Source organism: Marmota monax, unplaced genomic scaffold (assembly GCF_021218885.2).
Source record: "Marmota monax isolate L192 unplaced genomic scaffold, Marmota_monax_Labrador192_F-V1.1 WCK01_AAM20220418_F8-fsc00153, whole genome shotgun sequence".
Taxonomy (NCBI): Eukaryota; Metazoa; Chordata; class Mammalia; order Rodentia; family Sciuridae; genus Marmota; species Marmota monax.
In genome coordinates this window covers 3773304-3800883 of record NW_026692146.1, presented here as the reverse complement: position 1 = coordinate 3800883, position 27580 = coordinate 3773304, and the positions used below count along the sequence as shown (strand labels likewise).

General features: G+C 47.1%; 1 protein-coding gene across 8 annotated transcripts; it reads right to left on the bottom strand.

Moving 5' to 3' along the window:
• Positions 1-27580, bottom strand: Psen2 (presenilin 2). 8 transcript variants are annotated; one of them, XM_058571941.1, is made up of 13 exons: positions 27253-27393; positions 26757-26898; positions 18705-18744; positions 16676-16836; positions 14440-14654; positions 13180-13321; positions 10782-10849; positions 9879-10099; positions 8883-8981; positions 4934-5017; positions 4470-4571; positions 2323-2441; positions 1-1315 (listed from the first exon to the last, which is right to left on the bottom strand). In XM_058571941.1, exons 4-13 carry the CDS (start codon positions 16814-16816, stop codon positions 1160-1162), a joined length of 1347 nt encoding a protein of 448 aa, XP_058427924.1. In that variant the 5' UTR covers positions 16817-16836; positions 18705-18744; positions 26757-26898; positions 27253-27393; the 3' UTR covers positions 1-1159. The 8 variants fall into 8 exon arrangements, with proteins under 8 accessions (XP_058427924.1, XP_046275562.1, XP_058427932.1 ...); XM_046419606.2 differs by lacking the exons at positions 18705-18744; positions 27253-27393 and adding an exon at positions 27481-27580; XM_058571949.1 differs by lacking the exon at positions 18705-18744 and having other exon boundaries at positions 4470-4568; positions 27253-27394.

Genomic DNA, 27580 nt, shown 5'->3' with positions numbered 1-27580 from the left:
TGAGATACATGATTCTTTTATTCCTCTCAAAATACACAGCCAGTTTTGCAGCATTCATGTTATTTCTGGAACAAGGACACGGCGCTACCAGTATGAACTCCAAATGCACACCTGTGTTTTCTCAGCAGCCCTAGAAAGACAGCAGCCTGCTCTGCATGGCTCCAACAAGCTCAGGTTCCCATCCTGAGGCATTTCTGAGGCTCTTTGTAACTTGTGACTGATGCAGAGGAAAGGGCACAGCCAACCTGACACTCTCTCACCACTGTGGATCTCAACATGGGCTCTGGTCTGCCCTGATGCAGAGCAAAGGACTTTTCGACACCAGTATGCTGGTTCCTGCTGAGGACGGATATTTGCTAAAGAAACCACTCAGCATTTTGGCAACTGCCTTGGAGTGTATGTGAGGTCTTCCTCATGCTCTCACAATTCCTCTGCCTAGAAAGCTTTCTAGGTAGAGAAATGAGTGTAGAGAAAGGAGGCAGTTAAGCTTTTCCCCTTAACAGGGTAGATCCTTCCTTTCTGGGCCCCTAGCACATTGCCCCAGGAGTGGGTGACAGAGAGAGGGAGGGGCTGACACTTAAAAACAGACCAAACCCCAACATTCCAACAGGAGACATCTATTTATTGATATTAATATTAAGCCACTTCCCAGCAGTAACTGCCCTAACAAGAACAGGACTCAGTTTCTAAAAATAATAAAATAATATCACAAAGCACTGGGAAATTCCTGACAGGGAACCGGCTTTTCTTCTTGGCTGGAGTGACCAGGTGCTTAGTACTTTTCCTGGGCGTGGACTCCTGACCCCCACCAATGCACACCTTCCCTCCTCTTGACCCCTGGAGGTTGCAAGACCTGGATGGGGAATGGGCGTCCTTCTCCAGGCCTGGTTCCACTCCATGTGATCCCCTCAGTTCATGAGCATAAACTTGTCATGTGTCCCATGGGCGAGTCAGTCTGGTGACAAAACAGCTAGCACCAAAGAGCTGCTTTGCTTCCTTGTCACAAAGTAAACACAATACTTTCTTCTTCTTCTTCTTCTTCTTCTTTTTAAGGAAAGAAAAGTCTTAAAAATATATGGCACTAGAGTGTAAAACTATACAACTGCATCTGGTGAAGTTTTCCTACAGCTTCCAGCCCTGTGGCTGCATGTCCTCCCTGTCAGATGTAGAGCTGGTGGGAGGCCAAGGTGTCCATGAAAGGGCGCACCAGGTTGTCAGTGGAGAAGTAGAAGATGAGCCCAAAGGTGATGGAGATGGGGAGGGCGGGCAGCGCTTTCTTGAACACGGCAAGCAGCAGGAGGGTGAGACATAAACCCTGTAGGACATCAAATGGGCGGAGTAGTGACCCCTCCAGCATGGGCAGGTTAGAGTAGTGCTAGCCTAGTCCTGGGTTCAGATGTTTGAAGACTAGTGAGGCAACAGTGCTGGACACACCACTGTCTTCCCTGACGGTGCAATAGTTCTGCCAGGTGCAGAGGGACAGGGTTCTCACTCCAGACAGGACACACTGCCTGTATTGTTAACAAGTGGGCCAGAAAGTGGGCCTCCTGATTCCTGGTGGTGCTGTTCTACCAGGACCAGCTGCCTCCCTCATTTGGCTACAGCAGACATAGATGGCAGGAGGCCTCTCTTTAGAGAACTGACAGCCATGACTGAAATGCCAGTAGGACTCTCAGTGACTGACACCGAAGAAACCAAAGAGGCCATGTGACCCATCCCTGGGAAGCAAGCATGGAGATGGCCCTTTCTGTTTCTGCCCCAGGTGTCCAGGATGGGGACCGGGCATCTCCTTGGGGACAGCAGGATCCAGGTCAGACAGTGTGGCAGAAGGAAGGACTGGGATCTGTTATCCCATTCCTGACACATACGCTTGTAGACAGAAAGAACCTCTTTCTCAAACATTAGAGCAACTTTAATCCTGTGCCTGACCCCCTGGTACTCAAGGTTTTCATCAAGGGGCAGGACATGGAGCAGGTATCTCTCAGAGACTCCACCCCATTTAATCTAAAAGGAAGATGACATGTAGGAGATCACACCCAGTATGTGCATCTGGCCACAAGGGCCTCCAGACTGCACTGTTGTGGCTCAGGGTAATGGGGCCATTCTCAGTCCCAGGAGACCCCTGGGATTTAGAGTTTCATGGTGACCCAGTGGCATGAAGGGGAAATTACACAGCTTTGGAATGAAAGAGGAGTTCTAACTACACTTCCCTGGTTTATTTTGTCCCCTGCCCCTGCCCTGCAAGATCCCCTCATTGCTTTTGCTCTTCAGAAAGAAGACAGCAGCTGGAAATTCCCCAAGGAACAAACCCAGTCTACTCACAATAAGGATAGCGACAAAACAGGCCAGTGTGGTGTTCCAGTCCCCGCTGCCTGTGGCCGCCGCCTTGCCTACCAGCACACTGTAGAAGATGAAGTCTCCCAGGCCAAGCTTCACACCCCCTGTTTGGGGAAGAGAAAGTGGCCCCATTTAGCTCTCAGAAGCCTCAACAGGAAGCAAGCTAAGACAGGAGGGCAGATGACACCTGTCAGGGAAACCCAGCTGCTCTGTCCAGCACAAGGGGACCAGAGGCATCAGTGTCCCTGCCCAGCACAATCCAGTTCACTAGGCTTCCAGCAGCAGCCATGCAGACTGGGGTTGGGGTCAGGCTGCCTCAAAAAGTAGCCACCAGTTTCTCCAGTCTGTCAGGAATGCAGCTCTGTTCATTAGATTTTCTTGTTTATAATTTCCTGACAGTCCCCCCATCCCCCATTGTCAAGACAAAACCCCATGTCTTCCTCAGTCTACCATGAGGTCTACTAGTGCTCCCTGCGGGCTCTGTAACATAGAAACATGGTGCTCCCTGAAGGCTTCAGGGCTTTCTTCTGAACCTTTACAAATGCTGCTGAAGAATCTGACTGGCCTGTTTGATGGGTTCCTGGGGGAAAAAGAGACTGCGTTCTTGGCATTTTCCAAATAATAGGAGCCTCTTTGTAATTTATGAGCCCCTTAGGTCACACCTGAGTCTATAATGAAATGACTCAGGATGGGAGCTGTCACCACAAAGACCATCTGATCAGAGGATCGGAACTTAGGGCCTGACCTCTAGGAAGGGGATGGTAGCTGTAGATGGAGGTTTAGTTCCAAGGACAAGGATTCACTCCATCATGCCTCCATAAGAAATGCTAATAAAAGCTCTGGACACTGTAGCTTGGTGAACACATCCGTGTGCCAGGCAAGTGACATGCTCTGTTCCACCAGGAGGGGACACAAAAGTGCCATGTTCAGGATCCTCCCAGACCTTGCCCCTCTATGTCTCTTCATTTGGCAAGCTCTGATTTGCATCCCTTATAATAATATTATAAGTATAGTACTTTCCTGAATTCTGTGAGTTATTCTGGTGAGTTCTTGAACTTAAAGGGTCATGGGAATGCCTGAATTTGTAGCGTTGGTCACAGGTACTTCCTGGGAACAGAGTCTTTGTCATACTATAGCAGCTCCCTGTTCCAGTTCTGCCTGGCATGCAGCCAAGGTCTATAGCTGCATATGGACCAAATGACTGCTTTAATCCCTTGGGAAAAGAGCTGCATCACTATGTCTCCAGGCCCATCCTCAAACTCTTCATGTCCAGCCACACTGGCCTCTGCCTGGGGAAGCTATTACCCCAACTCTCACAGTGGCCCAATGTAGTGGCAGTACTGTCACCTGCTATGACCCACCTTCTGAGCCCAAGAGCCCATACCCATCTGCCTCCACACAAGACGTTAGGATGATGACCTACAAACCACCCAAGGATATGCTTCCAGAAAGAGGTCTCCACAGGCCACTACTCTGCTCCGCCAGTCATGTCAATCTCCCATACAGTTCAAATCCTCCTGAAGGCTCTCACTGCTCCCGAGATATAGATGAGAACCCCCAGCCTCCCCACCTCATCTGCACTGCCAGTCTCAGTGTCCTGCCCTCACTTCCTCTAACTCAACATGCTGCTGTCTGCCTCAGGTTCCGATCCCTGGGAAATGCCCCCTTGTGCTCCCCTCTTCTAGTTACAGCTATGACTCACCCACAGGAGCTGAGCTCAGAAGTTACCCCCTCATGGAACTCTATGACCATCAGGAAACCTGCCTTCCATTCTCCTGGCACCCCATTGGTCTCCCTCAGTCCTTATTGGCTTTTATAGTATGATTAGCACCTGTGCCCTGTTAGCCCCTGGGATCCACCATAGCAGGGCCTCACCTAGCACAGCACAGCACAGGTACACACAGTGGACGCTTAAAACACATCTGACAAATATACAGGTTAGCCTGCATGGAAAAGGCCCAGGGCCTGGCAATGAGAGAGACTTTGGCTTTGCAGTTTCTCCTTGATTTTCATAGATACCTTTGATAAATAAAGGGCTTCTTTTCTCATACCCTCCTCCACCCAGATTTCAGGGAGCCCCACCTCTACCCTGCCCACGGCTAGAGCAGACCATCTGAATACGGGCACCTTACTTTCCTCCTCTTCTTCCAGCTCCTCCCCCGGGTAGCCAGGCAGGTGGGGTTCAAAGACTTCAGGGTATGAGGGCTCCCCAAAACTGTCATAGGAGTCTTCTTCTGTGTGCCCATCATTGTCATGAGGTGGGGGTAAAGGAGAGAGAGAAAAGCCAGTCAGAGGGTTCCCCAGGCCCTGGAAACAAAGTTCCAGAAAGCCCCCACCACCAGTACCACTGGCTGATCTCAGGGTTTTCTGCCCCTCCCCTGCCAGCCCCAACCATCAGAAATGAAGCAGAAGGGGCTGCAGCCCAGGATCTTCAATCTCTGAGATGCCTGTGCCTAGGGGGCTGGCTTTCAGATGACATCGCTCTGTACTCCTGAACTTTGCTTCCTGGAAAGGCCAGGCCAGGCAGAGCTGGGTACAGGTATGGAACTGCTCTCTAGTGATGAGAGGCTGTCAGTCCCCCACCCCCATAACTCACCCATCTCCGGGTCGTAGGGAAGCTGGAGGGCTCCCTGAGAGGAGGGGTCCAGCTTTGCCATGCCCACTGTCCACACCATGGCGGCTAGGGGAAGGAGAAAAGGGTCACACCTCAGGCAGTGCTGAGCAGTGGCTGCACCCACCTGGGGAGAAGTGATTCAGTCTGTTCCTAGAAAAACTGTATGAGGCTCTCCAATCTCTGGGTATTTGTTCAGGCTCCACTATTAGAAGTTGCTGGGAGAGGGGTACCAACTCACTGTCCAACTGTGGACAGACTATCATTTTTTGTCTTTTTTCCCCCTCCTCACAGTAACATCAGTGAATAATTTGGTAAAATAATTGTGCTGTTTTTAAAACTGTCTTAACAAAAACCTTATAACATAAAATGTTAACATGTTAACTATTTCTAAATGTACAGTTCACATCGCTGTGCAACGATCTTCAGGAGGCTTCCATCTTGCAAAACTGAAACTCTGTGTCCATTAAACATTTTCCCTTTACCCTCTCCTGCTGCTTGTTACTGCCACTCATCCTACTGTCTCTGTGTTTGACTACTCTAGATACCTCATATGAGAGGATCATGTTTGTCTTTATCATTCGTTTAATTATTGTGCAGAAAGCCCTCAAGGTTTATCCATGTTGTATCATGTGTCAAAATTTCCTTCCTTTTCCTTTTGGTCTTAGCAAGAACAATTAGATGAGGAAAAAAAAAATACAAGGCATCCAAGTTGGAAAAGAAAAAGTTAAATTATTCATGTTTTCAGACAACATGATTTTACATATAGCAAAACCTACTACTTCATCAAAAATGCTTGCAGAACTTATAAACAAATTCAGTCAAGTTGTAGGATGTAAAAATCAACATACAAAAAAACACACTGTAGCACTTTTACACACAATAATGCTGAAAAAAAATTAAGGTATTTTTTATACTGTAAAAAATTATAAAATTATAAAAAAATTATAAAAAAAAAACACTTTGGAATAAATTTAACCAAGGAAGTGAGATATTTCTACAATGAAAACTGTAAAACACTGATGAGAAAAATTATAGGGGACACCAAAATATGGAAAGATATCCTGTGTTCATGGATTAAAAAAATCAAAATTGTTTAAATGACCATACTACTCAAAGCAATCTATAGATTCAATATTCCCATCAGAATGCCAACAGCTTCCTTTACAGAAATTAAAAAAAAAAAAAAAAAAAAAAAAAACCCAAGCCAGGGTTTTTTTTCCACAGGTGATGTGCACCTATAGTCCCAGCTACTTGAGAGGCTGAGGCAGGAGGATCACCTGAACTTGTGCATTTGAGACCAGACTGTGCATGAAATACCATGTCACCAAAATAATACTAAATAAATAAAAAGAAACAGAAAACAAACAAACAAACAAAAAAAGTCTGGGACTACAGCACAGCAACACAGGTGGACCACAGGTCATTATATTAAGTGAAATAAGGCAGGGATAGAAAGATAAAATATCCAATGTTCTCACTCATTTATGGAAACTATCAAGTCAATCTTGTAGAAGAATGGAATGGAATGGAGGTTATGTGAGACTGGGAAGAGCAAGGGGAAGAAGGGAAAGTTCATTAGCGGGCCAAACAGAGTGGAGAGACTGCTATTGGTTCTTTTTTGGCATAGTAGGGTAACTATAGGTTAATAGGTAACAACTTGCTCTCGGTTCTCTTGGGTACATACCCAGAAGAGGGACTGCTGGATCATGTGAGACTAACTAAATCGTGCTCTCTCCCTCTAGCCTGGACACTGTCCCCTGAACTTAACTACTCTGTGTCTACAACTCTCCACTGGGAGGTCCAGCGAGTGCCTCACACTCAACATGCACCAGAGCAAACTTTCAGCACTCCTGCAACTGCTACCAGTCTGCTCCCTCTCAGCAGAGGTTTATCAGGTTCAAATCACTGACATCATCCTTTACTCTCTTTGGCCCACTATACACACCCTACCCATCAACAACCCTCACCAACTCTGCTTCCAAAACATCTCCAGAAGCCTACTACAACTCGCTGTCTATACTGCTGCCCCCACTTCCAAAACCCATCCTCTCTCTCCTGGGTTATTATTCAGTCCATTCAGCCCTCAAAACTGGATCCTGCTTCTGCTCTTGTCCCTCCAACACTGTGTTCTCCAACACCAACCTGTGTGATCCTGTTAAAATATCAAGTCAGGTCAGCCCAAAACCTTTACATACCATTAATGAGTAAGAGCCAAATCCTCACTGTGGCCTTCAGGGGTTAAAGTGATCTGGACCCTCCCCTCTCCCCTTCATTATCTCTGCTCCAGCTACTCTGGTCTCTGGGTGCTCCTTGAGCACCTGGCCCGTGTCCATCTAGCACCCTTGCACTTACTGTTGTCCCTCTGACCTGGGACGCTGGCCCCCAGATTTCCATACAGCACCCTCCTTTACCTAAGTCTAGTGACTGGTCAAATATCACCTGACCATCTTATGTAAAGGAGTATCACCCTATGCTCCTCAGATCCTTAGTCTCTTATCCTGCTTTTTCTACAGAGCACTCATTACCTCCTAACTTATGTTTTTATCTATTTTGTTCCTGTTCCTCTCCCTTCCTGGAATGTAAGCTCTAGCAGAGCAAGGACTTCATCTATCCACAGGTGACTCCCCAGAGCCCTGGAGCACTCAGCACTAGCACTGTCTCAGTCTTTCCATACATGGTCTCTGCTCTCCTTGGAAGATTCCTGGAATGTGCTTTCAGGCCATGCTGATGGTAATTCTCCATTACAAGCTTGGGTCCTCATTCATGCCAAATTATCTAGTACTGAAGTCATTCTATAATTTGTTTCTCAGGATACTGCAGGTCCCAGAAATTCCTGCTTTTACTTAAACAAGCCCCACTGTGGGGAGCCACTCTGAATGACTCACGCCTTCCATCCTGAATCAAGAAGCTTTGACCATCACTACATAGTGATCTGGGCGTTGTCCCAGTTCAGGAAGTTGAGGGTGTGTCTTCAGATGTAGGCGACACCCCTTGATTTGAATTACACTCCCCTGTTCCTTGTAACCCTGCCCCTTCTGGCTTTTGGATGGAAATTTCTAAGATAAGGGTCTCCCCAATAAAAGCCCACTTCCAAATGTGCTCTCTCTCGCCAGCCTCTCGTGACTTTCTCTTGCTCTCCCATTTGGGGAGCCTGAGGCTGAGAGCGGAGAAGCCGTCCTGAAGCTTGTTTAAAGGTAAAGTGTGTGTCTGTGTTTTATTTGGTGTCCTTGGAAATTCACACGAGCGACCTTAAGTTCAGCTGCCTGTGAGGGTCGGGGGCAGCACCCCACCATCAATAGACAAGAGGTGGTCAAACCACAGGGACATAAGCTCCATGAGGCTCCAGGCCTGCTAGACCCTCAATGCCTAGCCATAAAGTAGGGACTTCATGAATACTAGGGACATTTGTTGAATGCACATATAAATACAAATTCCTAAACCCCCAGTCAAGGGAGATTCTATGTGCCTTTCCTTCAGAGATGACTAACTTCTGAGCCATGCTGCTGTCAAGGAAGCCCAGGGAGAGACAGGAGCTCCCTTCCCCCAGATCCCTACCCTGAAAAATCCTTCTCCAAAGTCTTTCCTCAGGAGCCTAAAAGGCTGAGGGGGTGGTTTCAGGGCTACAGAGGATCCTGAGAGCATGGCCCGCACCACCACTGAGTGATAAATGGGATGCAGTCACAGGGCTGACTCCAGGCCCCCTCAGAGTTCCTTTGACTTCCCATGATGCTTCTTCTGTGACAGCAAGATACAGCTCACTGTGGTCTTTGAAGGTACACAGCTTCCTGGTATCACCAAGGCAGGATCCCCTCCTTCAGTCAGGGAAAGAGTGTCTCTTGTCAACTCTGAAAGCCAAGGCCAAGTGCCCCTATCCCCACTTTAGGTTGCCTGCTGATTCCTTGGTCAAGCAGAGATATGAATGCCCACTTACATGAGTATATCAAGGCAGGAAATATGGGTTCATTCCTCTCCTGGGCAGTTTCCACCAGCATTCTCAGTGGCCCTTTAGGACATAACACAGCCACAAGATCTGGGAAAACAGACACGTCCTTGTCATTTTAAAAAAGACATTTATTCCCAAGGAGCCCCAGAGAGGAGTCAGCTCTCTATCACCAGGATCCCCAGAGTAGAGCTGCCAGAATGTTCACTGCCACTGGGCTAGCTACCCAACCTCATCAATTTCTGATCATATCTAGAATCTTGTACTGGCTGGATCCCAGAGCAGGGCCTAAAGCAGTAAACCAAACAAGAAAGAGCTGTGAACCTGAGACCCAGAGGACAGGCTTGGAAGTCTCACTTCTCTGAGTCTCAAATTTCTTTTTTTTCTTGTTTTCTTTTTTGCAGGGGATACCAGGGATTGAACTCAGGGGCACTCAACCACTGAGCCACATTCCTAGCCCTGTTTTGTATTTTATTTAGAGACAGGGTTTCACTGAGTTGCTTAGTGGCTCGCTGTTGCTGAGGCTGGCTTTGAACTCACGATCCTCCTGTCTCAGCCTCCTGAGCCATTACAGACGTGCACCACCATGCCTGGCTGAGTCTTAAATTTCTTAGCCTTAAAACAGGAATGTCAATATTGGCAATAATAATCATACTAATATTAATTAAACAACAGCTAGCATTTTGAGTAGTTAAGGTATTCAAGGTACTTTGGGTTATTCTTGGGAACAGAGCTTTTAGTGTGTCCAGTGCTTACAGTGGCATGCTCAATAATCATGAGAATAAGAATGAAAATAAGGTGTGTGGTGATTACTGGTTAGAAAAACATGTGTCCATGGGACCCCGATGTTTTACAAAGAAGAGTTTCCTACAAGGCCTCCTCAGGGTGGGTCTGAGCATTTTGACACCTGCCATTCTTCTGCAGTACTGACAGTGTCTCAGTCCTAGGCATCACCCCCTGCCCACTGCCAGGCTCACCTCCACCTACCATACACAGAGATGGCACCCAGGATGACCCACGCAGACCACTCTGGGAGGTACTTGATGAATACCAAGGCCATGAGGGCACTGATCATGATGAGGTAGGCCTGCTGCAGCACCAGGGGGCCCTTCCAGTGGATGCACACCATGCCTACTGCCCCGAAGTTCCAGACAGTCAGGAAGAGGGTGGGGTAGTCCATGGCCACATTGTAGGTCTTGAGCACTTCTCTGCAGGACCAAGGTTGAGCCATGGGGTGGGAAACTCAGTGGAGATGTCACATCCTGCATGGTTAACATCCTCTGTTCCTCAGCCATTAAGTCCCAATCTAGGTTTTGATAACCTGGGTCTTTATTTACTATGGTCCCGTACCCCAGTTCCACTGATCCTACAACTAAGCACTAAAAATATTTGTTTCTGGAATAGGATGGGGAATAAAGCAATGACTCATGCTTGGAATGGCTCATATAAACGTTCACTGGCACCACTTAGAAGATGCTCTGCTTATGGAAAAAGCCCGGGGAAATGTTCTTTGTGTCCCTGGTGAAGCTAATAAACCAAATCAAAGGACAACAGGGTAGACAGTTTTTTTTTCCCCCATAAATTATATAAGTATCCAGACCTAGCCCAAAATTGGAATGTAAAATTTGAGGGGCTTCTGTCCCTCTTGGTGGTAACAGAGAGCCGCTCCATGATGGTTTAAATCAGGAATCAGAAAGATGTGGTCCACACTGGAGCCCTACTCCTCTGTTAAGGTCTGTGCAAGAGGAACCTAGAGGCCTGGACTCTTAGAAGAGCTGATTCTGGGGAGAGCTGGAGCTCAAGAGCCATCTTTCCCTACCCAGGTCTTTCATATCCACTTATGCTGGAAGGGGTCCCCAGGGACCCTGCTGCTCACCAACTACCACTTACCCGAGGTAGATGTAAGTGAATAGGAACAGCAACATCAGAGAGGACATGATCAACCAGCCATGGATGAACTAGACAAAAGAAATAGGAGGACCATGAAAAGAGATTCCCAAGCTCCCCAGACCACAAGCCCCCAGGCTGCTAGGACTGCTGCTTAGGCTGGGTGTCCTTTTTATATAGGCTACTTCATGAACGTGTGGGAAAGTGTCAGGTGGCCATCTTAAAGAGAAGGAGGTCTTTCTTAGGTCACCCTGCAGTTGTCTGAGGGAGATGAGCCTCAGCCTTGTGCTCGCCACACTTCAGCACTAACTCTCTTAGTATCTCCTACTTGCCGGGCACCATTCTAGGCTCTGGAGAGAGAACCAATGAAGTCTCTGTTCATGAGTATATTCTAGGATGAAGGGAATTCAAATATCACATAAATGGAATAGGCACAATATTAATGGGTAGTGATAAGGGTTAAGGGGGAAAAAAAGATCAGTAGGAAAAGTGACAGAAGACTCACTGGGGTGTAATTTCAGCGTTAAGTGGTCAGGCAGGCCTATCTAAGGACTATTTAAAAAAAATTTTTTTTTTTGTAGTCATAGGTGGACATCATACCATTGTTTATTTTTATGTGGTGCCGAGGATCGAACCCAGTGCCTCATACATGCTAGGCAAGCACTCTACCACTGAGCTACAGCCCCAGCCCCTTGAGGTACTATTTTTGAAAGTCCCCTCCTACCCAAGGGTCTACAAATAGGTCTATCTTCTGTTGGCCCAGCATGGAGAGGTCAAAAAACAAGGGTGGGCCTGATCCTAAACCAGATCCTCAGCTAGTCCCCAGTGGTACAGTGGTGTCACTTCCTTGCAGTCTCATCTCTGAGGACCAGCTCATCACTTAGCAGCTTGGTCCATGAGGACCCCAGCAGAAACCTGGTCTACCTGGTGGAAAGTGGCCACCAAGGCTCTGCTGCATGCCAGGTCAAGAGGGAACTTGTTCATACTCTTTATTGCAACTACCACCGGCCCACATGGGTCACAATTATCTCCTGTTTGTCACATCTCCAAGAATACCTTACTGAAAGATGGTTAAGCCACTTCTTCGTGGTCTCTGGGCCTGGCCACCTGACATCTACTGGCCATAACAGGGCCAGTATTCCATGCTCCCCACGCTGTTTCTAGCTTGTTTACCCACATGCCATATGTTCTGCTCCAAAATGAGCAGCCCTCTACCTCTTCCCACCATTCCTGTGACCTTCCTGCTTCAATACTAAAGGTCTGCCTCATTTACACAGACAACTGTTATTTATCCATAAGTTGCAGCTCAGGGGCATTTCCTGATAGTCCTTCCCATGGCTCATGCCCATGTCACTCTCCCTGGGACTGCTCGGCTCCCTGCCTGCACCACCTGTCTCATCCCTGCAGACCCCAGTCTTTCTGCTTCTCCTCTCTCCGGGCTCCATGAACAGCAGCTGCCTAAATACAAAGCAATGGGCCAAGCTTGTGTGCAGTTTTCAATTAGGTAATGCCTAGCTTAACTTCCTTTCAATCTTTAGGGTTGTAAAGCCTTCTGCCTAAAACCAGTGTCTAAGAGCTTATAGCATCTTTGGGGACAGGAGCTACCCACAATTGGGGCCAGGCATGACTCAGCTACTCCCAGAGGCGGCTCAGTGGCTGCAGGTGGGTCCAACCCAAACACTTCCCAGAGCTGAAAGCCTCAGCATAGCATCTGATCATCCCTGTCCAAAAGGGAAATGGAAAAATAAAAATAAACCCAGAGGGGAAGTGTCAGGGTGAAGGAAACCTAAAATAGAACTTCAGGAGGAGAAACAAAACAAAATTACCTTCTGAATGGGAGAACTGACACTTGGAACATTAAAAAGAGGAACTCAGTAAGTGGAATAAAGTTTGTGTGTTTTTGTTTTGTATTTTTGGCAGTACTGGGATTAAACCTCTCCATTGAGCTATACCCCCACCCCTTTAAAAAGTTTTGACACAGTGTCTTTCTAAGTTGCTGAGGCTGGCCTCAAACTTGTGATCCTTCTGCTTCAGCCTCCCAAACTGCTGGGACTATAGGTATGCATCACTGTACCCATGAAAGTTTAAAAAACAATAGTTTTAGGTAATCCATGGTGAGAGACAGGAGTAGGGTGGGAAAGAATGCCCGAAACAGTCTATGTCCCAGAAAAGATAGGGCTCTAAAAGTTTTTTTTTAAAAAAAGATTGTTGTGAGGGCTGGGGATGTAGCTCAGTGGTAGAGGACTTCCTAGCATTTGTGAGGCCCTATGTTCAATTTCTAGTACCCCTCAAAAAATGTTACTGTACAGTGGGTCCCATTGGGCAGGTGCTATGGAGAGGAGAGGAGAGGAGAGGAGAGACAGGAGGAGGGAAAGATGGGCAGAGGGTGTACGGGCCTCACCTTGTAGCAGCGGTACTTGTACAGCACCACCAGGAAGATGGTCATGACCACGATGACACTGATCATGATGAGGGTGTTCAGCACAGAGTTGAGGAGGCGCTGGCCCACTGAGGGAGTGTCCTCGGTGAAGGGAGTGTAGATGCTGGGAAGGCAACAGGCTGGTGGTCTTGGTTCCTGCCTGCTCTGTAACACCCCCAACCCTGAGCGATGCTCGGAGCCACTGTGGGTGCCTGGACATTCCCACACTGCTTCAGCACAGCCCTCATGACAGGAGTGCTTCCACCATCATGAGCAGTCCCTGACTGCTGGGTCCTTTGCCAGAATCCTGACCATGTACCTGTGGCTTGCAGCTTCATGTCTGGAGCAGAGGGAGCATGGACTAGATGACCGCATCAACACCTCTCCTTGCCACCCAAATTAAATCCCTCCTGGAGGTGCTTCTCTCTGTCAGCCCTGGTCCCTACAGATCCAATGGTGTCTCACATCCACACTTCTTCATCAGCTCCACCCAGACTAGGACTTATCCAGAGCTGTTCCCCCATCCCCACCCACTGGAGCCCTGGTGTGGCACAAGAACCTGCTATTCCCAGCCTGGACTTCCAGGAGCATCTGCTGGGCCAATCCTCTCAATGCTTTTCACCTGTGCTGCTCTGAGTCCCCAATAGGTATAAGCTTCCTGAGGGTGGTGCTTCGTTCCTTCTTTTAAAAACCCAAAATCAAACCCAAATAAGTTTCCAACTAAAACCCCCAGATGTTTAGAGAAGGCTCTGAACAGTGATGGGCACAGGGAAGTCAGAAGGGAAGATCCTGTTTATGCTGCAACATCTGCATGTATGTGTTAAGTTTACTGCCATCAACAAAGGGCCCTGTAAATCTTTCTCTCCAGGTTGGAAGCTCAGAAATCATCTGATCTAACACCATCAATTTATATCCAAGGGAACAGAGAGACCTGGGTTTTGGAACATGGAGCTCAGTGCTGTGTGGCCAGAGCTTGCCTTTTATGTTATTCACTTGCTTAATTCTCCAGGTAGCCCCATTATTAAACTCTGACACAGAGAAGGAAGCTGAGAAGCATGCCCAGGCAAATCACTGCCAGGAGGCAATGGGTTGGGGTATGAACACAGGTAGCCCTCTGTTCCTACTCTTCACTGTCAATGGCATGCAGCTGCAGATGCAGTGGCCAAAGGAAGCCACAACCACCCCAAACCCATCTCCACTCTATTGCCACTCCACCCCACGCTGCCCAGGCCCCCAACTCACAGCTGTCCATTCTTCTCTGTGTAGAAGCGCACGGACTTGATGGTAGCCACCACGACAATCATGCACAGTGTGACAGGCACAAACAGCATGATAACGTGCTTCGCCCCATATTTGAGGGTCAGCTCTTCCTCCAGGCCTGGTGGCCGTCCAGGGACCCTGCTGCAGTCATAGTGGTCAGGGTCCTCCTCGCAGTCCTCCTCGCTATCTTGGCTCCTCTGTGGGAAACCACATCTTGAGGACCATGGAGTGCCTGCCCCACATGATGAACTGGTGATGTAGGGCAGGGATTTTGAAATCAGAAATGAGAAGCTGAATGATGTTTTCTAGGTATAAGCAGCAATTCAAGAGCTGTAATTGAGATGTGTGAGTGTTGCATTTTTAGGATGTATGAAAGATTTGGGAGGACAATAGTAAAGAAAAAATGGAGTTGGACTAATCAGCACAAATAAAGAGAGGGAGGCTGCCACTGTCACAGAAGAGCAGTCTCTGGTCCACAACTCAACAGCTAATGAATTTGGAACCCATCAAAAGATATTTTCCCTACCAAAGTACAGGGACTCAGGATGCCCCTCAAATCTGTTCAAATGGTCATACTGACCTGGGAGGAGACAGGCCAGGTGGTAGGAGGAAAAAGGATCAAACATTTTCCATCGATAAATCACTAATTAGAATAAGGAGCACATAGGGGGACTTTCTTCGGTTGTGAATAAGACACTAGGAACTGGTAGAGAAAGAAATTACCTTGAACTTTTGCCTCACAAAATCAAGAAGTAAACTTGTAGCTCTGAATTAGAAGAGCTGGGCTCTGGATAGGTGAGAGAGTTCAAATGAGAGAGCAGCAAGGAGGGAAGGATACCTGTCAGACACATACTGGCAGAAACTGGTTGGCAAGAATTAGTGTTTTGGAATTGTGGAATTAAGGGCCACTAGCTACCTTGTTAATTAGGTTAACAGCAAAAGAACAAGTTAAATGAAACCAAATCAGAAAAGGACAGTTGCTTCGTGTTGGTTCTTTGCAGAGAGAGTTCCAATTTAGTTGTTTATCTAAGGGAAGGAGAGCTGTTGAAGGACTGGAACACAAACAAGTAGAATGCACAAAAACTCCAGGAGATAAAAGAAGAAAATAGCAAGAAAAGGCTGAGCAGTGACCTTGAGCTGGTGATATTTCACTCAGAATTCAGGACAACAGGCTCTGTGCTCGTGAAAAATGTGGAGAAATGAGCTCAAATTTCAGCAAAGGGGATTAAAGCTGGCTGTAAGAAAAAAGTCCACAAAGAAAGGTTTTTAACTACAATAATGAGCAAAACAGAGAAAGGGATTTAGGCAGATTCAGATGTTCTGCCTAATGAAAGGCAGATGGCACAGCTTAGTGATTCTCCCAAGTCTACCCCACTCCTGCCCTGAGGCTGCAGGTAAGATGACAGTACCTCCAGCTGGAGAGTCAATGGTGACTTAGGCAGATTCATCTCATGGATATCATGTCTGGCTGCACACCTATCCAAATAAGTTTCCCTCCTACCTTCCTAAAGCTTTGGTGTTACCTGTTCTAGCTTCCAAACTCACTCTCATGTTACCATGGAAACAGTGACCTGCACTAGAAAGGTAAATCTAAGGGGGCAGGGATGGAGGGCATCACCCAGGCCATTTCACAGCTGATTTTAGACTGTGTGGAGAGTCTACTTAGAAATCCCTCAAAGATGCAAGATCCACCATGGCGGACAATCTACTTCCTTGGCCAATTCTCAGATTTACTCCCTCCTCTCTCCAGTTGGGGAATGTCTGTTTTTCAATCATGTTAGCTTCTGTCTCTGTTAACACACATCTAAGATAAATTAACTTATAAGAGAAAAGGTTTATTTGTGCTCCCAGTTTCGGAGGTTCCAGTTCTTGATCAAATGACCCTATTCCCTTGGGCCTGAAGTGAGGAAGCACATTACAGCAGAAGCACAGAGCAGAACAAAACAGGCCACCTCATGGCCAGGCCATGAAAGAGAAGAGGAAGAGGCTGGGGTCCCACTATTCCCTGCAAGAACACACCCCAGGTACCTGAAGACCTCCCACTAGGTTCCACCTCCTAAAGGTCCTCGCACCTCCCAGTAGAACCATCCTGGGGACTAAGCCCTTAACACACGGGACAGGGCTTCGGGGGACATTTCAAATACAAACTACACCAATCCATAGAGTTTAGGAACCCCAAGCTCCTGTTTTAAGACCTCCAACTGCTAGTGGGACCTACCCACTGGGCAGTGTTCTCTCCATCCTCCAGCCCCTGCCTGCCCTCCTGGCAGGAGCGCGGTGTAGGACTCTCGGCTGACATCAGGGATGTCCGCTCATTGCACACTTCTTCGTCGCTGTCAGAGGCCATGAATGTGAGCATGGCCCTGCCTCAGGAAGCACCTGGAAAAGGAGCACAGGGATCCTGTATCACTCTGTGAAGCAAAGGCAGTGAGGGCTAAGGCGGTGGATGGGACAGCCTGAAGACCCAGACGCAGGTCCTCCCCATCATGAGATCTGTAATGTTAAATGACTGCTATAGAATAGGAGCTCCCAAGGGCTGCCTGAGGCTGCCACTGCCAAGTGTGGGAATGCCTGAGGAGGCTTGTACTCAGGGAATATAAAGATGAGTAAGAGATACTTTTGTGCTATCAACAAAAATCATCCAAGGTGACAAATGGTATCATCCAGATATTGGTCAAAAGGTAATACAAAGAAGGGCCTAGATCTCAAAGACCAGAAGTGTTTTCTAGAGAAGATAGAAATTTTGCTGGAGACAAGATTTTCCAGGTGGGGCAGAGAATGCAAAGGGCAGAGGACAGGTCAGATTGCGGTGGTGTGAAAGGTCTCCTATGCCATGTGGGGGAGGCCTCTGTCTCTTTAAGGACAGTCAAGACACATGACAGATCCGATCTGTGTTTATAAGTCCCTCAGTCTGGCCAGTGACTGCAAAGGGAAGAGGACAGTTCAGAAGGATGAGGTGATAATCTGATGTAGGGACCTGATATGGAGAATAAAATAAAGGATGGGACCTAGGATGATTGCCACACTGGGCTAAGCTGGGAATGACAGGAGAAGCAAGGTTCAGAGGAAGGACTGAATTTGTTTCAGGAACCCATGGAGTATCTGTGGGTTAAAAAGGGGAGTTCACTGAGGGCCCATCTAGGTCTGAGGGTCTGGGTAAAAGAATCATGAACTAAGTAGTGGGAGCCACAGCCACAAGAGAAAGTGCACCCACACTAGCAAGTGTGTGGGTGGAAGGGCCACTATGGGTGGGACCCCAAGGAGCACCAATGCCAAAGAGACCACAGAGGAGGGAAGCCTGCCCCGAGGACTATTGTGCAGTTCCAAATGGAGTTCCAACACAGCAAAACGCCATGAAAACCAGTGCAGTGCCAAACACACACACACTTCAGGTCTGGGAAGGACACAGGACAACCCATTGGGGACACCTTGAACAGGGATATCTGTTGAGCCACCAGTAACCTCCCACAGACTGTTGGGGCTGAACTTCTGCTGAAAGCTCATCTCCAGGCAAGTCACCCTGGAATTCATGGAATTTCCAGATGGTCCTTCCACCCAGACAGCCAGGTTTATTTCTCTAGCAGCGCCTGTGGCTGCCACTTTTTCTTCTTTTTGAAGATAGCCATTGTGGCCTGGAGTATTCTCATGGGAACTTTAACTCCCTCCCAGTTATAGGCATGAAGCATGACCTGCCTCTATTTACCTTCCTGGCTCAAGCCTACTGCAAAGGCTCCCCATTGATCTCGCAGGGATTTCAGCCAATAAACCCCTCAGCCTCAGAAGATCTCATTGAGGGTCCATCAGAAAAACAGGAGTAAGAACAGAAGAAAGAAAAGTAAGTTCCAGGAGGGAGGTAATAAGGACCATGGCTGCTAAGTTAAGAAAAAGAATATCTGTCAACCATTAGCATTGGATGACTCAGGTTTCATGGAATAAGAGAAACAGGAAGTGCGCCTCACAGGTTAGGAATATTTTGCCTGGCTGAGATGGAAAGAGGTGGTCATTCTAGAAAGTGGTAACCACTTAAGTGAATATATAAGATGGGACCTAACCTGACAATAGCAAGTACCTGGTCGAGTAGACCATTCCAGGGAGGGGCTGGGTGCCTTACCAAGGCAGGGGCTCTCACCTTTTCACTTGGAATCCCCCAAGACTAGGTTTAGCCCAAGGCCATAAGAGAGTATTATGACCCCAAGCCCTGGCTGGGAACCAGTTTGAGGGGACACAGCTTCACAGCCCCAACTCACCATGAGACCTGGGGTAGTTCTTCCCTTTTAGTTGTTTCATCTATGAAAATGAGAGAAACTATCAGGTGGGTTCTAGAAGAAACTTTAAGGTTGTCCTCTCATTTGTGAGGCTTAGCCTCTCTAGATACACCCTAAATGAACACCTGCTTAGACTCAGGAGTTCCCCTTACATCCCCCCTCCAGAATTGGTGAATTCTCTTACTCAGAGAGAGCACCTAGTGCTAGAGCCGCAGCTCACTGGTAGAGCACTTGCCTGACATGTACAAGGCCCTGGGTTCCGTCCCAGCACTGCAACAATATTAAAAGTGTGTGGGGGGGGCACCTAAAACAAACAGCTGCTTGCATTTTCTCTAGCTAAATTATAACATTCAAAATTGATGCCTTAGATGGGAGATGATGCTAGTGGCTCTTTTCATCCGTTGTTAGCATGCTGTTTTGTTTGGGGTGTGAATTAATAAATTACAATCTCCCTCCTAGTGTTCTTCCCATGCCTCTAGGGTGCCTGTGATTCATCTTCATAGTGAATGGAGGAGCAGATCTGGAAGTCCTTGTATCTCAAACACCATAGAGTCAGCCCCTGAGGACCAGACAAGTGTAACAATGTTCAGAGGCTGCCTGTTCTAAGACTTGGAGGTAATGCTCAAGAGAAATGGAAAGGTGCTTCTATGAAGGACAAAGGGAGCTAACAGAAGAGTGGGCTCAAAAAGGTAGGGCACCTAGGACCAAACAGGACTAAGTCCTTCCAATTTCCATTTCTCCATTCAGCTGCCAAGAGCTAAGATATTCCCTGGAAAGCACTTTGCCCAAGTTTCCCTGATATCTGAGGACACATTGGGGAGGGTAAGCTTAAAGAAAGGCTATGCTCATTCCATGTGACACTGCACTGAACAGAGAAGAACACTGTCCTCACCATCCATACTTGCTGACCAGCATATAGGTCTGCTCTCATCAGGACCTAACAGCTCTTTAGGAAGAAACATTTGAAAACCAAAAAATATGCTTTTGAGTCCACAAAGAAATTCATACATATGGCCTCCTCACCAGAAACAACTCTGTTGAAGCAGATTCCTTCCTTCATTTATTATTTTTTAAAACTCCCCTGATGCTATGCCAAAGAAAGTAGAGGGCCCAAGCTCCAGGCAGGCAGGGCAGGAGAGGTCTGGTGTTTAGAAGTGATTGGGGGAAAAGCTGATTTTTATTGGTAAAGCATGGGCACAATGTGATCACAACCCTCCTAGTCTGCTCGGGGTGAGGGTGACAGGTAGGAGGCACCTCTCTTGAGCTCCTACCACTTGAGGGACCAACAAAGCATGTAAGAAAGGCTGCCCTTTAAGATCACTATTTCTCAAAGATGGTCATGACCACTAAGGGGCCAGTGGTGGCATCTTAGTAAGCACTAAATGCAAGAACCCCAGGAGTTAGGTGCCACTATTATCTCCCATTTTACAGAAGAGGAAAGAGGTTTAAAAAGTGACTGTTCTTCTTCTTGCAGTACTAAGAGTTGAACCTAGGGCCTTGGGCAAACTAGGCAGGTGCTCTACCACTGGGCCACACAACCAATTTGGTCTGGAGATACAGCTCAGCAGTAGAGTGCTTGTGTGGCATGTGCAAGGCCCTGGGTTCCATTCCCAGCCCTACAAGAAAATAAAAAGTGACTAATTCAAGGTAGCCTTGGACCCAGGTATTCTGTTTCCTGGTTCTTCAACACTATTGCTAGGTTGTGTATTAAAAATGCAGATTCCAGCTGGGCACAGTGGTGCACACTTGTAATTCCAGTAGCTTGGGAGGCTGAGCAGGAGGATCACAAATTCAAAGCCCAGCCTCAGCAACTTAGGATGACCCTAAGCAACTTAGCAATCCTGTGTCTCAAAATTTAAAAAAATTAAAAAAGGGCTGAGAATATGGCTCAGTGGCTAAGTACCCCTGGGTTCAATCTCAAGTCCCTGCCCCTCCCCCACCCCCAAATGCAGATCTTGGAGCTCCATCCTAATGCCTGAGATTCTGCATTCCAGAATGGTTCCTGAGCAACTATGCCCATTAGACAGTCTCTGGGATGTTCTGGCTGTTTAATCACCAGGCTGGGCCTTGGCTCAGTAAGGCAAGTACACCTCCTCACCTACAACCTCCATGTCCCCACTGCAAAGCACTACTCCACTGCTGGATGAGGGAGTAAAAGAATGAACAGCCCTTTCCCCTAAACATGGAGGGCCTGATCAGAAAACAACTGGGGAGGCAAAGGAATGGAAGGTGCTCAGACTAGCATAGTGCTCACATCCAAAAAAGGCCCCAAATAGTGCCTGCTGTGGAAAAACTGGGTGTCAAACACCTCTGGGACATTTTGAACTGAAAAATCAAAAGCTATAATGATATTCATATCTTGAGATTCTGAAATGCTACTTCTCAGAAAACAGCAAGATTCATGCAAAAAACTGGGTGTTGCAGTTACTTAAGTGAATGAGACATCTGACCCTGTACTGAGACACAGTTGGCCTTCCTATCTGCAACTTGACTTTCTGTGGTTTCAGTTACCCATGATCAACTGTGGTCCAAAAACATTACATGGAAAATTCCTTTGTTTTAAATAAATTTTATTATAATATATTGTTATGATTATTTTATATTATTATTAGTTAATCTCTATGCCTAATTTATAAGTTAAACTTTATCCTAGATGTGTATGTATAGATAAAAAGCGTAATATATGGAAGATTTGGTACTGAGGTTCCAGGCATCTTTTGGAGGTCTTGAGATGTATCCTCCATATGTAAGGGGGAGAGTAGCATATCCGTCTTATGGGGACTATTACAGAACCACTAAAAATCTTACTTCGAACAACATTTTAAAAAGCAGTGTTAAATTTAACAAAATATAAAATAATAATTTACAAAACTGCACATAATAATCTGAATTTTCTTTTAAAATGTGTATCTATGAAAGAATGGCAAGATATTACAAAATGTTAAAGGTGGTGATCTTTGGATTGGTGGGATTGTGGGTAATTTTAATTTTATATTTTCCTGCATTTCTCAAAGTTTTAAAAATAAAGATGGATGGCATCTGCAGTTTTTAAAAGCTATTAATTTTCTAAAGGAAAACACCAAGCAAGCATCAACACTTAGACAGGGTTTCCTCCACTCCTGCCCCTTTCTGAATCCCTTCTTTGGACTGGATGACATTTTCTCTCCAGCACCCCTGATTACCTGATTCCTGAAGAAAAACAGAGCAGCTGGGATATTTTCCTTTTGCTTCTCTTTTGAATTGCTAAGAGTCTGCTTTGCAAGGCTTCTAAGGCCGCACTGAAGCCTGATGGCGCTGAAATCCTTGGAGGTAAAAATCACCACCCAACAGTGTACAGATAAACAACCTCTTGCTGGATGTGTGTCCACATCAGAGTGACGCACAGAATTCCCACTGGAGCCTGACTCACAGCCAGGTGGGGGTGGGGCTGGGCAATTCTCCAGTGCTGATGTCAAATCCTATCAGCGAGAGCAACCAGCTCTCTCAGCTTTCTAGTCTCCAACCCCCTGCTCCCTGTTCCCTCAGGGTACCTGGGGAAAATGCACAGTGGCTGATGGGGATAGAAAAAAGCCTGTGGTTGAAGGCAGCCATGAATTAGGAAGCAACAACATCCAAAAAAGCCACTGCTCATTTCCATTGAACAGCTGAATGGGATCAAAATACTGATGAGCCAAACCCAGGGAGTCTGACCCAGAGAAGTTTCCCAGCTGGCTGGTGTCAGCAGTTCCTGCAATTATTATGGAAACCCAGTGACCCAATTTCCTCTTTTTCATTCCAGAGAAAAGCAAAGGTTTAACTTTAACATTCAAAGCCTATGGACTCAGGTAGGAAACAGGTTTTTTAAATGGGATAGCAAACCCCAATGTCTAATGAAAAATAATAGTAAACTGCAAGTTATTGCTCTTGCCACAAATATTGGGGCTACAGAGAAAGGTTTGGAGCCTGGACACCTGGTCCCCCCACCCCCTGCAGGGTCAAATGAATAATACCCTCTGGCGGTCAAAGAGAGCAGTGCTGGTTTCCAGCAGGTCACGTTCTGTGGTCACATGGCTACTTCACAGCACTCCCATGACTCCTAGAAAGCCCCCATGATCTTCCTCTAGACTACAGAAGGGTTTCCTAAGGTCAGATGACATGCTGAGAAATCCTGCCCACCTCTCTCATCACCCTGAGCACCTAACTATGAATTTGGCCCCAGCTGAATATTTATCTGTCCGTCCCAGTTCATGACACACACAACTTAACTGGATGGTTCCCCCCAATAGTGGGAGGTGACCTCAGCCAGAGCTGGGGCCTGAGTCCCAGGGAGGACCCAAAGTACTGCCCCACCCTTCCAGGTACCCTTGCAAGGGCCTCCTGAACCCTGGCCCAGGCTCTAGATTAATCTCCACTGGCTCTTTTCTTTCTCAGAAATGCCTGGGGAAATTTTCATTTCCTGCCTGGGAAAAGGGCAATTTGAAGGAAAGTGGCAGAGGGAGCCCCTTGCACACCAGCCTCAACTAGACCCAGAAAGGTATTTTTTGTTTGTTTTGTTTTAGTGAGAAGCAGCAAGCCAGTGGTCAAACACAGTCTCTTTGGAGACTGACAGAGTTACCTACTTGTACTTATGTGATTTCAACCATATACTCACTGGCTGTGTGGCCTAGGATGATTTAATTTGACAGGTGTTTTCTGTGAAAAGCAGAATAGGGATACATTGCAAGATGATTGTGAAGACTAATGTGTAAAGTGTCTGGAGCACAGTGGGTATTCAATAAATTGAAGTTATAGTGAAGATGAAACAAAGGGGACAATGAGGGAGGATTATGGAAGCCTATTTACGTCCCTCTTGGAAAGTCAGGAATATGCTAAGCCACCAGTTACATGAACTAGCTACAAAGGCCAGGCCCTAGAGAGAGATCCTATTTCCATCCAGTCCAAGGCCCCTGCACTCTGGCAATGTGAACACTGTCTAAGGAAAGGACACTTCAATAGATGATGTTAAAGTGGGCAAGGACTTTAAAGGCCACATAGTCAGCACCCTATTTTACGGTTAAGGAAACTGAAGTCCAGAGGGGCAGAAGAAATCAAGTTAAAGTTCTATGTCCATAATCAAAAGTCACAGTTTTTTTCCCCCCTTTTTTGCAGTGCTGTGCCTCAAACCCAGACAAAAGCCACAGTTAAAAGCAGGTCTCCAAATTGCCCATGGAGGAGCCCTCATCTGCCCACTCAGCCCTGTGAAGCTCACGCACATAATGACTGGGGGAGGGGGGGCTGGTCAGGTAGCCATACTGCACACCATATGGTCTCTCTGGGAGCATATTCATATTTACAAGGCCTGTGTCTTCGCTATGGGCAGAGATGTGTCCCCTAATCCTTCACTCTTAGATTATGCCATCTTAAAGCTCTCAGTAAAGTCCCTCCTGTTCCCCACACCCAACTCTAGCCCCCAGACCCTGTCTGTTCTCCCTCAGCTGCAGTCTGTGTGGCCAGGTGAGGCCATAGAGGAGAAATGGCACTGCTTCTCTGGGCCAATTCAAAAGACCCAGAAAGGGAAAGTGTCCTTTAGTAAGACTGGTAAGAATAATAAGGACATATTCAAATATTCTTCACACACATCAAGTCTGGTTTTCCAAGTAGTGTTAAGGCAGTTTCCTGTTACTATAACAAATATCTGAGATAATCAGCTTATAAAAAGAAATATAATACAGCATGGCAGGAGCAGGTGGTAGAGCAAAACCATTCACCTACTGGCAGCAAAGTAAAAAGACCCAAGAAGGAGCTGGGTCCTACAATCCCTTTCAAGGGCACACTCTCAATGACTTGTAGACCTCCCACTAGCCCCACCTCTTACTAAAGTTTCTATCTCCTCCCAAAAGTGCCACTCTCAGAACAAGTGTTAAGACATGGGGAACATATAGCTCCAAACGACAGCATTAGCATACATAAAGAAGGGAAAATTATTAAGACATTATAACATTAATAGAAAAAAACAGGAGCCAAGCAAGGTGGTATACGCCTATAATCCCAGTAATGTGGGAGGCTGAGGCAGGAGAACCATAAGTTCAACAGCCTGGGCAATTTAGCAAGACATCATCCCAAGATAATAAGTAAAAAAGGCCAGAGTTGTACTCAGAGGTAGAGTAGTACCCCTGAGTTCAATCCCAGTACCAAGAAGAAAAAAAAAAAAAAAACAGGATACAAAACTTCATTTTACACTTTCTATCTCTACTGTTTTAATAAGACAAATATATACATATGCACCTGGAGTAGAGCACTGGAAGGAAATGCATGCTGAGAGTAGTTATCTCTGGGCTGATGGCTAGGAGATGACAAAACAAAAACTTACTGAATTTTTTTTTTTTTTAGAATGAAAATGTATTATTTTTATTTTTTTTTAAAAAAGTCAGGAAGTTTCTAGCTATGGTTCAACAGAAAGGTGAGTACCCTTTACGTTTTTTTTTTTTTCCCCTGCTCTAGAATTCTAGCAAAGATGAGTAATCATTCTCCCAGTCAATAAAGGGGATACAAAAAAATGATCTTTCTTGCTGATGTTTACTCTTTCCTGAGGATTGACATGAAATTATCCTTTTCCCCAAACCCTTGCATGGTTGGTGATACCATCTTCAAGCCTGGAGTACAACATTATACAAGGTATACAGGATCCAGACTGGGGAGGAGAGGGCCTCCTGGGCCAGCCCACCTCTGGGCCCCAATACTCCTCCCCCAGGAGCTACAGCTAGGAAACAGGTGGAAACACTTGCAGAAACATTTGTTGCCTTGTCAGTCCCCAACAAAAGTCTCTCAAACTTAAAGCAACAGTTAAACACACACACATGACTTATACACATAGCCTTGGTTTCTTAAAAAAAAAAAAAAAAAAAATTAATTTATTTATTTTTACTGGCTTCTCAGTAAATGGGTAATGGAAATCCCACAGAGACCTCCTGGGCAGTAGCACAGAGACAGAGTGGGTCTTGAATGTGGGAAGATGTCTGTGCAAAAAAGATAAAGACAAGATGGGCAATTATGTTCAAATCCTGGTGCTCATAGGCACTCAAGTCTCGAGCTGCTTAACTCTCCAAACCTCAGCTTCCCCTTCTGTAAAAGAGCAATAATAACAACTACTTAAGTGTTACTGAAGTTCTTAAGATAACCAATAACTATAGCACAAAGTGGTTTTTTAATCGTATATGACCAACTCTTAAAACAAGATATGTTGTCATCCTTAACACCAATAACAAAGAGAAGCCAAGGAAGGTAAGTCTCTCATGTGGCAAATCATGTGCAGTGGAGCTGACAGCAACAGGAGAGGGGATGAGGAAAAGAGTAACAGGCATGATCCTCTGCTCCTGCCATCAGGCACAGTCAACAGCAGCCTCAGGAACCAGGCATTCATTTCCCACATGCTAACATGTTGTACTGTAGACCTTTTTCTCCAAATCTGAAACAGCATCCATTGCACCCTGCAACAACAGTCTTCACAGATACACAACCCTAACCCCTGTCTTGGAGATCAAATACATCAATTTGGATGGCCAGCTCTCAGTTGAAATGAAGAAAGGAGGACCTTTCACCACCTAGGCTCAGAAAACAAATCAGCTGATTTAGTTTCTCAGGTTCCCACATGGCCACCTGCACAGAAAGGGGAACCTGAGGCTCACACACCTGCAGCAGCTTATCCAGAGTCTTTTATGAAAGTTTTGGCTGAAGCTTTGAGGGCTCAGGTGTCTACAGAATGGACTATGTGGTCATCAGGGGCATCCGTATTAGAAAGGTGGAGTCTGTTCTGATCAAAATTATTCTGGGGACAGTCTTGGCTTCCCAGGCTGTCTATTTTGAGTTAAAACTGACTTGCAATTGTTCTGTATGGAATACTTTCAGTTCCTCCATCTGTAAAAAGGAATGCATTACTTCACTAACAGTTCATATCTTTAAGAGGGAATTCTTAAGCCATAGCTGAACCTTTCATCTAGCTAGCAAAAAGCTGAGGTTTGGGGAGCAGAAGTACAGGCCAAGACACCAGGTTCTAAACTTGGCTGTGCTATATCCTACCTGGGCGACCTTGGGCAAAGTCACTTAGCTCTGTGGACTCAGCTTCTTCATCGGTAAAATTCGGAGTGGGGACAAGCTTCTGTTTTCGGATTCCTCCAGCTCAAAGGCTTGCTTCTGGGTGTCTCCCCACCGCTATAAATGCCTGATAAAACAGCCAAACACCGCTAGTAACCAAGGCCATCTTCAAGCCCTGCGCCCTGCTCCTCATCCACTGGGGAAGACCCCCTCTACTCCTCTCCGCAAAGCAGTGACCGAATGGACTAGGCGCAAGCGAGGTCCCAGGCACCAGGGAAGAAGAAAATGCCTGACCGAGACCCACGTGCGCTGCCCCTTTAAGCACTGTGGCCCTTTAACAAATTGCACCGCGCCCACCCCCAGCGGGGGTTCTGGCGGCCGGAGGGTGCGGGTAGCGGGCTCAGAGAGCGCCCGGACGAAGCCAGAGGCCTCGGTCGTCGCCGCGCTCTTTCCACGCCCCAGTTCCGGGTTGGCCCCTCACCGCCGCTTCCCTGGCGCCCTCCCTTTCGCCCCCGCGCTGGCCGCAGAGGCCGCGAGCTCGGTGCATTCAGGGGCCTCGGCCCTGGAGCAAGGGAAGGGGCCGCGACTGCCGTGACTGGCGCACGTGGAAGACAGGGCCGGGCCTTCAAGTCCCAGGTCCACCCCCGGCCCCCAGCGCCGCGGGCTCGAGCCTTGGGCCGCGCGCCCCCAGCCCCGCCCGCTCTCTCACCTGCTCCGCCACTGCGCCCTAGAAGAGTTTACGCCGCTGGCGGAGGGCCCGGCTGGCCCCGGCACTGGCGCAGGCCCCGCCCATAGCCCAGGGCCCGCCC

Coding starts and splice junctions, on each gene's coding strand:
- Psen2 (XM_046419606.2), bottom strand. CDS start 16,816: ATGCTCACATTCATGGCCTCTGACAGCGACGAAGAAGTGTGCAATGAG. Junction 13,322..14,439: donor ACAGAGAAGAATGGACAGCT/GTGAGTTGGGGG, acceptor TTGCCTTCCCAG/CATCTACACTCCCTTCACCG. Junction 4,572..4,933: donor TCCCTACGACCCGGAGATGG/GTGAGTTATGGG, acceptor ATGGGCACACAG/AAGAAGACTCCTATGACAGT.